Raw genomic sequence first — 13,484 nt, 5'->3', positions numbered from 1 at the left:
TCTATCTTATACTTCTTGTCTTTTTCTTCTTATATTCTGAGCTTTCTTTACAACAATTTTAAATTATTTTTTACTTTTTTATTAAATTCTTGAACATGTTTGAGAATACAAAACGTGCTTAATTGAAAAAATAAAAATAAAAGAAATCAAAAGCCAAAAGATGAGTATTTCCAACTTTTGTCTTCGTTTACAAATAACTTTAAAAATCAATCTAAACACTCCCTTATACTTAAATTAGAGACAGGTGTCCGTGTAGATCAATGCTATTTATTTAATTCTAATATATCTGATATAGATAGAATTTTAAACTTAAATAAATTTTAATATGATATTTAGATATTTTAAATTGTTAATTACTTTTTGTTTGCACAAATTCAATGTGAAATGGTCCTTTAAAATATTCACAATTAAATTATTTTTCATTGTCGATCGTTGATTTTTACTCAAGATAGTTACAACATATAAACAATATTATCGACATTCAAGATAAGAAAACTATAACTAAAGAATATAAATTTAAAATTAAATAGCTAAAATAGATTTAATTTTTCGAAATATGCTGAAGCAAACATGTCTTCTATAACGTAAATATAAGAGAATAAGTAAAACAAATTTGATAATTTTAAAAGAATAATTTCTTTAATTTTTTTCAAAGCACACTGAAAATGTACCTGCTTGAGCGTAAACTCTCTTATATGATAAACGAAAGCCAAGAACCTGTATTGAAAATAAGCAAACAACATTTGAAAATTATATTGAAGTTCTATAATTTTCAAAGGTTTTTATGGTGCCATATTCCTAATATAAATATTTCTTTTTGATTTTTTTAATTATGTCCTTACTTACTTTATTATTTTATGTATATATAATATATATATATATATATATATAAAATAATAAAGTAAGTAAGGACATAATTAAAAAAATCAACGAACTACTTTGAATAAAAAAAGTTGAAAACAAGAATGCAGAAAAAAATATTAGTGAAATCATTAAATTACACTAAAGGAATTTGGAAAATTAAAAAGAACATTTTTAGTCATTTCAACATAAATAAAATGAAAGTCAAATTACAAAAGAAATTTAGGAAAAAGAATAATGGGGGTCCTTTGGTAGAGAGTATTACAAAAAATATTCTAAATATTATGTGTGATATTTTTAGTTTATGTTTGTTAAGAATTTTGGGTATATGTATATTTAATCCATAGATTAGTTATACACCATACAAGGTATTATAGGATGTATAACTAATACCTTCTATTTGATAGTATTAGTAATACATGAGATCTAATACCATAGAATCAAATTCAGGTAAAGACAAAAATATCTCTCAAATCTTTTTAATCTCTTTGTTTATTTTCTTGATTTAATGTCTTATATTTATACTAATAAATTTATTTAAACATATTCGCTATAAATTTTATTATTTAGACAAGAGTTTTTTGTTGCTATAATATGAATTATTTAATTATTTATTATTAATATAAAATATTATAATCCGACTAATATGCTAGTGTTGATGTATGAATTTAAGAACAATTCATAAGTCAAATATTACTTATTAACAAAAAAAAACCATTAAAACATTATACGAATAGTCTAAAACAGGAGTATATATATATGTTTGTATTGCCTAAATATAGATTATTATCTTCATTTGCACAGCATGGACTTGGTGACCAAGTAGCAATCCACAAAAATCATGAATTAACCTTCAATTAAAATAGGATGAAAATCCTCTCTATGAATGATACCAGACATACAAGTTAAGCAATGCATTAAAATTGAGTTTCTACTTACTTTGAAATGATTTTTTCTTTTTCAAGTGTTATTTGTATTAATTTGTCATAACTAGGCTAAACTATATCATCATGTATTTGTGCTTGGAAGAAAAGTTCACATTTTACTACAGGACAAGAAAATCATGTCGTAACCAATAAGTTTAAATACTATGTACACTAAACAAACCTCCCAGAATTTCAAGAGGCTTTTTGACTTGTATCTCCTAGAATTTATCGTAAGGGCTATCTCTATGTCAATGATTATACAAAAATCTATACTGATAGTATAAGAGTGTTATGATGCATATTGTTGTTCATAGTAATTTTTGTGAACTGGTAATATTTGTATGTGTATATATCGAATTTAATTTCTTTTATATCAAACTTTAGAATTTATGAAACATAGAAATTAGAACCCAATACATCTTAAGTTTCAAGTTTATCCAACTAGATTGTTTGTTATCTATATATACAAGATACAAGTATGCAAATAACAAAAGAGAGGCAGAGAACATCAAATTCTCACTTAAGATATATGTTAAATTTATAGCTAAATTGCATCAGAAAGGAATATGTGGGGTAGACGTTAAAACAAAAGAAACTTTAGGTTAAATTTTTTAATTAAACATTTGGCAACTAGGTAGGTGTCAAAATCAGTCTATAAAACCATGCTCCCTCGATCTATTTATGTTTTGGGCGGATTAATAGCTTGTTTATTTATTAACAACATTCATTTCGATCTTGTTTGTTGAAATTTGAAGAATAAATTTGTGTTTTTTCGTATAAGTCTATTCATCTGAACTTCATATAAAAATATTTGAAATTCAATATCGTATATGTCTAACCCTTATGCAAAAATGACCGAAGCTCTCCCTTTGGGAGAAGGAGAGAGAAGTTTCAAGAACAGTTAGCTAATGTTTGGTCATACATTTTGGATTAAATTTAACATTTTCACTCTTTTTTTAATCCGCTAGGTGGGGGAGTCTAGGTTAGTTTTTTATTAATTAAAAAAACAGAAACCTCTCTCTTTTTTATTAATCCGCTAGGTAGGGTGTCTATGGCTAGTTTTTTATTAATAAAAACAAAATAGAAAATTTCAAAGAAAAGAGTACAAGCAAAGAGGGCTAGGATTTGTGTTAATTTTATTTTTAAATATTTGTTTAGCCATAAATTTTTTTTAACTTATTTAGCTAACGTTCGGTCATAGATTTTGGATCAAATTAAAATTGGAAAGAATTACCTACTTATTTTTTCTTTTTGAATCTAAGACTTTAGAGTTCTCGACCACTTCATTGACAATTAGGTCACACTCTTGAGTGCATTTTTAAGCAACCCAATAGATAAGGTACATTACATAGTCCATAGTTAGAGAAATTTCACTTTCATTTTAAAAAAATCAATTTTTCTCAAGTAAAATGCATGTCTAAACACAACTTCAAATATCACAACTTTAAAAACTCAATATTTTAAAGTTCAAAATCTATGACCAGATACGAGGTTGACAGATAGATATCCAACACGTGAATTGTGACCCTTATCTTTAGACCAAACACACTTGAGGGTTAGGAACCTATAGAAATCATACTTATTAGGTACTTATTTTAATACGCGTACAATCTGTAAAACGACTTTTAGTGCTTAGTATTACTAGTATATACTATCTAGCAATCAAATGGACCAAAAACTTGAGTCATTAGGAATGGGGGTATTTATCAATTCCAAGTCGTATGCACGCAAGCGTATCTATGCAAGTTGCAATGCAAATCTAATAGTAAAACACAGCCAGCTACATGTTGTGTCAATAATTGAATTTCTTATTCTTCTTTTTAAAGTGATAATGGCACTAACCATTCATATTTTACAACACACTTGAAACAAGTAGACAAGAGAGATGATATGACTGCACTGCTAGAAATAAGTGTATCCATTTCTCAAATTGGGATGTCAACCAATTAAATTAAATCCAATATCCAAAAGTTCGATGCTGCTTTATGTCATAAATAGTGTTTTTATGACCCAACTTTTCTCACTTATGTGTTCGTACTCATTATTGGTATATATATTCGCACCCATAATTTACATCAAATTATGTTAAAACTTATCATATAATATGACATTATACGTTAATCAATCATTTATTATGTGTTAGTGAAAAAACTTACAGTATAATAAAATTGCATCATTATAATTGAAAATAAAATGAAGAAATAAAATCTTTAGGCTGAGGCACGGATATCTCGCTCTCTTTAAGGAGATCTAAGCCCACTGCGGCATAATCTACACAGATCCAGCAGTAATACTTTGACTTGTCTCCTCCGGGATACAACAGCCCAACAACAGTGTATAACTCAAGCAACTCCGGATTAGTTGAAGAGTCCAAAGCTCCACAAAAGTACACCTTCCTTCAACATATGATACTCTCTTTTGTATAGTGAATATAGTTGAAGACTTAGAATATTTTCTATGTCCCAACTCTCTCTTTTACTACACTAACCTCAATATAAACCACTCATCTTTTTCACTCTATATCTTCTTGTACTTCTCTTGTTTCTTCTCCTATCTCAACACAAATGAAGACTACACTATTTATAGGTGATGAATTCTTCCTTGCAATGAATAGGAGATAATGGATAGTAAATTTACCAAATGAATGGCTCAATGTTACATAAGTTACAAAACATAAATATAGAATAATGGATGAAATGAAGAGTTGGTGTTTACATAAGTTACTAAAAACTAATGACCATTTTCTTCCACAATAGATGAGAGTAAAGAGGCACAAATGTAATGTCTATCAATAGACATTACATGATATATAATGTGACATATAATATATATTTTTATTAATATTAAAATGTCACACCAACATCATGGTATCAAAGTTTATTCGCGAACACATAGCCATTGATATTTCAACTCCTAACATCCCATCATCTTCGTCATTTTAATTGAAGGGAATTTTTCATAGTTCATCAACATAGAAGTACTAACTACTAAGGGTTATTTAGTCCAATATAAGGTTAATTTCACCTTCTATATGAAATAAATAATTTCAAGATTTCGTTATATTTTGATTTTAGTGAATCGTTTTTTTCCAACAAATTTAATTTTAAATTTTATACTGTATGGTTCAGTAATCAAGTGGATGGGGATCCTTGAAGGTAATATAAACAAGTTCACAACACACGCCAAAATTTATAATCAAACGCCCATCCTGCTAACATCTTTGTTGATATTTTCGTTAATTATTTAACTGATTCTTTAGGCAACCGTCACTAAATAGGATTAGATATGATATACTAGTGAATATTAGTAGCAAAATATTAGTAGCATTATTGTCTAGCAAATAATAATTATTTAAACATCCACTAGACATGAGGTAGCATGAATTATGCCAGCCCAAGACGATGTGGATTTGTTGAAACGATTAAACCCATAATCGTTAAATAAATAGAAAAAAAAAAGTTGAAAGGAACTGGGTAATTATAAAAAATAAGAACTTTCATAATCAAGTCTTAATGTAGGCCTGCATTCAACCTCTAGTTAATTATAAGGAATAATTATAACAAGAAAATAAAATCTCTCAATTGTCTTCTGCTAACTAATCCAAAAGGGTATCTCGTGAGCAGCATCAGAGAGGTGAATCAGGATTTAAAGACTTTGTATGTATCATATTAGATACAAATTCAGATCTCGTTGTGATTTCTCTAACTTGACCCAGAAGCAAAATAGCATCCATATGCTCGTTATGCGTCTACGATTAATTATGTTTTAATTTCTTCCGATTTTACAAGATAGTTATACCCATAATTTTTTCAAAGTTAATGGATCCCACCTATAAGGGTGGGTCCGCCTCTGAACAGCATCCATTGGTGGAATTTTGTACGTCCAATGTATTTTCAAAGTAATACATGTTGTCATTTTCATCAAATTAAACAAATTTATCTATGTTGTCTTTTTGATACTGTTTTTATGAGAAAAAATAACAAGAAAACAAGCAATGTTGTCCTATTAATACTGCATTTGTATTATCAAACTATTTCCTCTATTCATGTTTGTCGCAGATATCAGAGACTTCGTCTTCTTTAATTTAATTAATTATTTAATATAAGAAAAGAATCAAGATTACAATTATCATCCTCCAATAATATAGTTACTAATTGTGATTGGTTAAGGATAAGCAATATCCATTGTCCTTCTTTGCTTAGAAAAACGAATTATTATTTTAAAGTTCAACACTTTTAATCACCATGATTGGTGATTAAACAACCTGATTAATTTGTATTTATGTTAATATAATAATACCAAATGATTCACTGAAGTATGCATTAGTTAATTCTCTTAGTACGATAATGACATTGACCAATTAGTTAAATGACCCTTGAAAAAAATAACATACCCAATGTAGTCCCACAAGTGAAGCCTGAGAGAGTACAAGAGGTCTCAATATGAGACGTAATTAAAAAAATCAATAGTTAAAATGTTACCACTCAAACAAATGTTGTGGATGAGTCATCCTTGCTCTCCCATTTACTGTATCTACACAAAAGGAACACATTAGTTAGGGTTAAGTGTTTATGTCATGTTTCTGTTTCAAATATCTTCATTACAACATATATACTAGGGCTGTTTGTACAGCCTAAACTTGTAATTAGATTAGGTCATTCTGATTTCATGAAATAATTCAATAGTTAGATAACAATAACTTTGTCATGCAAATCAACATCCAGAGATGGATGAAATTCAAAAGAACAAAGTATAGCAAGATGTTATAAGTACAAAACCATGTGCTTATAACCTTTCAACCAAACTTGAATGTTACAAAGTCACCATGTGATCAAAAGAATGAAAGTATCTCTTTGGTTTTCCAAAGTAAGAAGGTATTAGTTTAAAGTTAAATAGAAGATCTTAATCCAACTTGCATCATCGCTCACATCACCTCCCTTGTGATTTTGGCCTCCCCATTATCGACTAACTATTTTTCATTAACTGTCTTCTTCAATTTTAATGTCTTGTTAAACAATTCATTCCTCTTTATTGGTGCTTTGTAGAGCCCACCATAGTATCTTTTACACTCTCAACATCCATAGGAAACCTAACATCTCTAGATCTCCCTTTTTACAAATCAAATTTTCACCCTCCTTTCCCTTTATATAAAGGTATACCAACACTTTCCTTTTAACTTATTAGCTTCCATTACCACTGCTCTCTCTCTCACTACCTCCAATCACATGCACTCTGCCTACATGATGATGTAAATTCTGGTTTTCTTTAGTCTTCTTTTCTGTCCTCAGTTCAAGGCTATGTAGCTAACTTAGCCGCAAACACCATTCTGTAGAGCAGACTGGATGATGAGAATATGTTAGCTGATTCTGACTCAACATCAGCAACCTTAGCTGAGATACAAAATTTTACGTACGGCAATTTAACAATAGCAACATTTACAAATCTTCTATATACTTCAATGCCAATTTAACAATAGTAATATTCACAAATCTTCTATATACTTCTGTTTATCTCATACTTATTGTTTTTTTCTTCTCAATAAGGTTATTTGTTAGTTCATGGAATGTTGGAGGCATTGCACCACCAAACGACTTGAACATGGAGGAATTGCTTGATACTCGAAACAACTTGGCTGATATTTATGTTCTCGGGTAACCTTTTACTTCAATATAATTCATTGTACTATAGGTAGGTCAACTAAAGCACCTGATGGCTGCATTTTGCATATGCAGCCGCCCTTAGGGTAGCAGTGCCATGCAAATGCATCATCATCTGTGCCTATTTCAATGGGACAGAGCGGGGTGGGGCAAATACTTAACATGGCAGGGACGGGAAGCTCTTATGCAGGGCAGGTAAAACAAATTTTTTGAACTTCAAACGTGAGCAGAGAAAGGGTAGGGTAGTTAAAATTAATAAGTTCTACTGTATTAGATCAACTTTTTTGGAACCTATCTCTTGAAAAGCTGGACATAAGCCATTTTCTTCGAGGGACAGGGAGGGCTGGGTGAGTTAAAATAGAAGGAAAAAAAATGCTAAGCACGGAAAGGCTGATACAAGTTGCAGCTTTTGTGGGGTAGGCTTCACCCGTCCCACCCCCTTTGTAATCCCAGGGCAACTGGTATCATGTGGCCTAATCAACGAAGTAGAGTGTATGGTGATATTTTCAGTATTTAATGGTCTAAATTCTACTTTGAGAATGTACAACTCTTGAGCAAACTACTTTTATCAGGTTTCAAGAAATTGTACCGCTGAATGCTGGAAGTGTTATAGTGCCAGAGAATACAACTATATGCATGCAATGGAATTCTCTTATTAGCACAGCTCTTAACAAGACAGATTTCAACAACATAACCCTTCAGGAGGCAGAGGAAGAAGAAAGTGTAAAAGTTTACCCACTAAAGAAAGGGAGTTCCTTGAAGTTCAATGTAGAAAACTCAACACAATTTGAATGCATAATTAGCAAGCAAATGGTGGGAATATTTATTACAGTATGGGCACGGTCTCCACTCGTTCCCTATATCAGTCATACAAGTGTCTCCTGTGTAGGCTGTGGTATTTTTGGCTACTTTGGAAACAAGGTACAAAGTTGATATTAAATTTCTATTTCTTGTTCATAATAACACATCCCTAATCAAGAATAGTTACTGGCAAATTCAAGGAACAAACAACAGGAGTTATTTACACATGCTGCCCTTCCCCCACCCCCATCCCATCCCCGAGGCGTTCACTCCAAGAAGAAGAGCTTGTGGACACACAAATTGGATAGAGATACAATCATATGTATCTAGTGTTCAGTTCACTAATTTCCAGTATTTAATATACAGGGTTCAGTCTCGGTTAGATTTTGGTTGCATGAAACAAGCTTCTGCTTTGTATGTAGTCATTTGGCTTCCGGAGGAAAAGAAGGAGATGAGAGACAGAGAAATGCAGATGCCTCTCAAATAATATCACGCACAAGATTTTCTTGCGACTCATTTCAGTATTTGCCAAGAAAAATTCTACAGCACGAGTATGTATACCTTTTTACGATAATTATTAACAATCAGTCACCAAAAAAAAGATCCAGAGGTTGGAATTTCCTCATCCTATAAATTTCGCCAAAGTTACAGTTGTTGACTCTTGCTACAGAATTAGCTGCCAGTCTGCTGATAACAGAGTAAACAGTTTGATTATGCTTCCTAAAGTCAAGAAGCCAGCACTATTATTCTGTTCCAAGACCATAGCAGCTGATTAATTAACTAGAAAAAGAAGCATAAAAAATAAGTGGAAGAGGGATTGTGCTTAATAATGCTTATGAAACCTCATGTCAGCATTTAGACAAATAATTTTCCACTTGCACTTCTTTAGCACAAGAAAGAAGACTTGACTTCATACATATTGATTATTATATTCCAACTGGTGAATAACTTAATATATCTTCTAACAACCATAAGCTGATTAATCTCATACAGTAGGGTGATTTGGCTAGGCGACCTGAATTATAGGATTTACTTACCTGAAGCCACAACAAGATCATTAGTCAATGACGGGCAGTGGAGCATCTTACTACAAAATGATCAGGTACTAAAAGCAAAAAGAATAATTTTGAAGTTACAAAAAGTATCCAAACATGTAGTGAGTTTTGTACTCCTAGTATTACCACTATTTTGAAGTTCAAATTGAAAACTTGGAAAAAATGAAGCTGAAGGCCGAGCTAAGAGAAGGTTGTATTTTCAACGGCTGGCAAGAGGAAGATATTGAGTTTGCACCAACATATAAATATCATCCAGATTCTGATGATTATTATGGCTGCAGTCAGAATGGGAAAAGAGGAAAGAGTCGAGCCCCAGCTTGGTAAGTTCTGAAAGAACAATCAAAAACGTTTTACCTAAAAATTAGGAAACAGGCATATCTAATAAAGGAAAAACATTATGCAGGTGTGATCGGATCATATGGTTTGGCAAGGGACTGAAGCAAAGCCAGTATAATAGAGGTGAGTTTAGATTGTCAGACCACAGACCAGTACGGGCAATTTTCAAGGCAGAGGTCAAGGTTCCATCACCATTACATTAGATGACTTAGAAAGCCTTGTTGAACAGTTTTTACCATTCGTGAAGCAGTTCTAAACTTCTAGTAATGGCAATAGTGATTGTTCAATAACAACATACCCAGTGCAATTTTACAAGTGGGGTCTGGAGAGGGTAGAGCGTGTACAGACCTTACCCCTACCTTGGAAGGTAGAGAGATTGTTTCTCATAGACCCTTGGCTCAAGAAGAAGCATATCAAAGCAGTTCGGGAATAGTGATTATTATGTATGGTAAATACACTACAACATCAGAAATATTCAAACAAAACCACCAGCTAGCAGAACACAGTAACTGGATAAAGGAACAATGAAAAAAGAAATTAAGAGCCTAGAATTTGGGTCCAAAATGTTGAGTAAAACTTGTATACTTACTAAAGTTTCGTGTTATAGGTTTCTCTTTTGTTGCTATAGTAAGGGCAGCAAGGGGATGATGAATTACTGGCTGATTCATTCCAACCTTTTTATTTATTTGCAAATAAGAAGAAAAAAAAAAAGAGAAGGGTTGTGGGAAGGTGAGGCAAGCATAATTCGTTGAATAACCTTTTAGGAAACATGAATTTCCATATTGATCCAGAAAGGGAATATAAGGTTACATTCAAAATACATGTGGCAAAAGAAACTATAAAATGCACAGACAAAAAAAGAAGTGATAGAGTGCATGTAGATTGTACATTAACGAAAACAAAAAGTACAAATGTTTTCGCTACGACAGAGAGTTTGCATATTTGCATTTCCATTTACACAATAGCAGAAAGGGAAAGAACAAACTACTGGTAGTTGTTCAATTGTTGTAAACAACAGAGAAGTTCATAAGATGCACGCAAAAGGCAAATACCCCAAGTAGCACCAATTATTATGCTGAGAGGCAATTCATATAGAAAGACAACCAACATTCAGATTACTCAAAGTTCAGGTCATTGTAATAAGCAAAATATTTAGCATGAATAAAAATGCGAACTGAACAACACCCAAGTACCATATGTCCAACTGAACAAACTTGCTTTATTGTTGTTAATAGTGTATCCACAGCAGAATCACGTCTGTGCTTGAGGTATAGCCTTCACAATATCTTTCCTTTATACTTTGCATGATAGAACACTTAAAAAATAAGCGAAAACTAGCTAATGTAATCATCAATGCAATTTAAAAGCTACAACTCCACAATGATATAAATCCCACATTGTCCAGCTTCAGGGCTCAGGCTACCCAGTCATCTCAAAACCCACATCTCCTATCATTATCCCTCTTTCCACATAAAGAAACAACATGCATAAAAATCAGACCGATAAGATCCATGATACGTGCAGTACATTCAGCATTTTTGTAAGACAATCCACAATTTTACAACATGAACAATTAATTATATGCTTAAATAATGTCCCCTGTCGATTTTTTGCACCCAAGGGTGTAGCCGATTGATCAAATGAAATGAGTTAATGTGAATGATGAGCACAGGTTAAAGCAGAACAAAAATACCTGGTGGTGGAAGGTCACAGGTATCCCGCGTGAAAAACTGACGGTAAACGATTCGCTACCCATTATGAGGAATTCAAAGGCAACTTCTGATAATCAAAAAGTACAAAATTGAATAGCAAGGGGAGTAAATTATAAAATCTAAGATCAAATTCTACTGATTAATCTGTCAATGCGTTGTAGAACGAAAATTACACGTTCGTTTTCCAAAGATAATTTCAAGGAACTAAAGTACTACAAATACAAACTTAAAACATTTGTCTATTAAGTTGGGTACTGTGAAAATAAATTTTAAGAAGCTTAATTTCAGATATTTTTTTAAAAAAATTAATATGATTGGTTATATGGCTGAAGTTTTAATATTTATTATATATCAAATAAATACAAAATTTGGTTTATTTTCCTTCTAGGGAGTAGAATCATGAATATAGAGTTGGCTCTTTGTTTCAATTGAGCCCAACCTGTGAATTGATAGGACTGGGGTTTGGGCCACAAGTTTTTGAGCATGTTTTAAAATGAGGCTTTTTAACAAGTCCTGTCAACTCATGAAAAACTATTTAATTAAATAAATATTCCTTATCATAATTACTAATTCTTTCTGTAATTGAAATAATTATATTATTTATTAATTAATAATTTGGTAGTTGATTTCAAAAACAGATAAATTTAGATACATATATTTTTACTGTAGGATACACTAGAATATAGAGAGATAGGAGAAAGGCGAGCAAGATAGTCTATGTATCTCAAATATACGTGAATCACACTAGGTACATATATATGAGATACCAGATACAAGAAATGTGGCAAATGAGATAGAAGTGAGACGAGCGAGAGAGGAGAGTAGTGAGCGATAGAAGGGTGGCAAGCGAGAAAGTAAAATATATGTAAATCAACTTGAATATAATATCTAGAAAAAATTACACCTAATTTTAAAATTATATATTCGAAATATATGTATCTAAACACATTAAATATATATCTTTAAGTCCAAAATTCTAGTTAATTCATAGTAATGAAAAGTGAAGGGAAGAAAGGTAAATAAGTACTAAATTAATGAAATTTTTGTAAATTACTCTAAAAGAATCACAAAAAATATTCAAACAAAAGGTACAAGCCCATCATATATTTATATGGCAAAGCCTAAAGATCAAAGTCCTACATTTTTAATATAAAATGATTAATAAAATATGTATATGTTAATTTTAAGTAGATTTGACTTGTACGACTATATTAGATATATAGTACTTGACAGTTTTTATGTTTTATGCATAAATAAAAAGAAATGCTCTTTACTTTCTTTCGGACCATCAAACACGTACTAAAGTCAATAAAGCATAAAAAATACCATGTATATTTAAAATTGTATTCGAATCAACAAAACAATATGAAAATATTGCGATTATTAGCGCTTAATAATATTATAGGGATAATTTAATGCATGTTTACAGAAAATTCGTAGTGGTAAAGTTAATTATATTTTATTTTTACTCATTTTCAAATTATAAAAAAAAATGGTGGAATCCGAAGACATTCCAAAATGTCTCAATACATCTCATTTTCATTTTGAGTACATCACTCAACGTCCCCATTCACGCATAGGTCCGATACATCACGTAAAATGATGTATCGAAAAATACGAGAGAGTTGAGATTTTTGTAATTTTTTCAAAAGGTACGAAATTTTAGAAAATATGATTAAAAAAAGTTGTGTATTTAGGTAATTTTTTTATTAATCATTATTGAGATTCGTTTTAAAATACCCAAAAAGAGATTTTAAATAAATAATCATAATTATATTTCTTGCTCTTTACTTTCTAAAAAAATAAATTCTATATTAGCATAACCACGAAGAGATATTATTTGTACTAAATATATAAGAAGTAATCTGATAGAATGTATGCCTTTACTTAACAGTGATGGACCAGGTCCCTTACTACACTAATGAGTAAAACAGAAAGTTAAATGCAGTAAAATCAACACAATGATTTTACGTGGAAACCTCCTTGCTTAAGGGAGTAAAACCACGACCTGTCTCACAGGATTTTCAATCGTTTTCACTAATCTTCAAAAGCAAAAGCGAAACACGATTACACCAAACGTAAGAAAGAGTTATCAATCTTACCGTTAAGCAATAGTCCTCTATTGCTTAACAAGCC

The 13,484-nt window shown here is 31.1% G+C and overlaps 1 protein-coding gene and 1 long non-coding RNA gene across 3 annotated transcripts; one reads left to right on the top strand and one right to left on the bottom strand.

The window, feature by feature from the left end:
- Positions 1-6,093: 6,093 nt before the first annotated feature.
- Positions 6,094-11,574, bottom strand: LOC114077537. Its single transcript, XR_003578823.1, has 2 exons — positions 11,330-11,574; positions 6,094-6,320 (listed from the first exon to the last, which is right to left on the bottom strand). It is a non-coding gene; the product is annotated as an uncharacterized LOC114077537 (long non-coding RNA).
- Positions 6,776-10,562, top strand: LOC107021869 (type IV inositol polyphosphate 5-phosphatase 9-like). Of its 2 annotated transcripts, XM_015222588.2 has the most exons (7): positions 6,776-7,196; positions 7,331-7,438; positions 8,017-8,365; positions 8,612-8,796; positions 9,239-9,347; positions 9,469-9,620; positions 9,704-10,562. In XM_015222588.2, the coding sequence occupies exons 1-7, from the start codon at positions 7,141-7,143 to the stop codon at positions 9,837-9,839; spliced, it is 1,095 nt and encodes a 364-aa protein (XP_015078074.1). In that variant the 5' UTR covers positions 6,776-7,140; the 3' UTR covers positions 9,840-10,562. The 2 variants fall into 2 exon arrangements, with proteins under 2 accessions (XP_015078074.1, XP_027773375.1); XM_027917574.1 differs by lacking the exons at positions 6,776-7,196; positions 7,331-7,438 and adding an exon at positions 7,455-7,639.
- Positions 11,575-13,484: the final 1,910 nt, after the last annotated feature.

The sequence above is a fragment of the Solanum pennellii genome, chromosome 6 (assembly GCF_001406875.1).
Source record: "Solanum pennellii chromosome 6, SPENNV200".
Lineage (NCBI taxonomy): Eukaryota > Viridiplantae > Streptophyta > Magnoliopsida > Solanales > Solanaceae > Solanum > Solanum pennellii.
The sequence above is the reverse complement of the archived record's forward strand: the minus strand, read 5'-3'. Positions and strand labels throughout refer to the sequence as shown.

Bases quoted from the DNA above. Each gene is read 5' to 3' on its own strand.
- LOC107021869 (XM_015222588.2), top strand. From the start codon at position 7,141: ATGTTAGCTGATTCTGACTCAACATCAGCAACCTTAGCTGAGATACAA. The intron at 7,197-7,330 runs GTACGGCAATTT...CTTCTCAATAAG, and splicing joins GCTGAGATACAAAATTTTAC to GTTATTTGTTAGTTCATGGA. The intron at 7,439-8,016 runs GTAACCTTTTAC...TACTTTTATCAG, and splicing joins GCTGATATTTATGTTCTCGG to GTTTCAAGAAATTGTACCGC.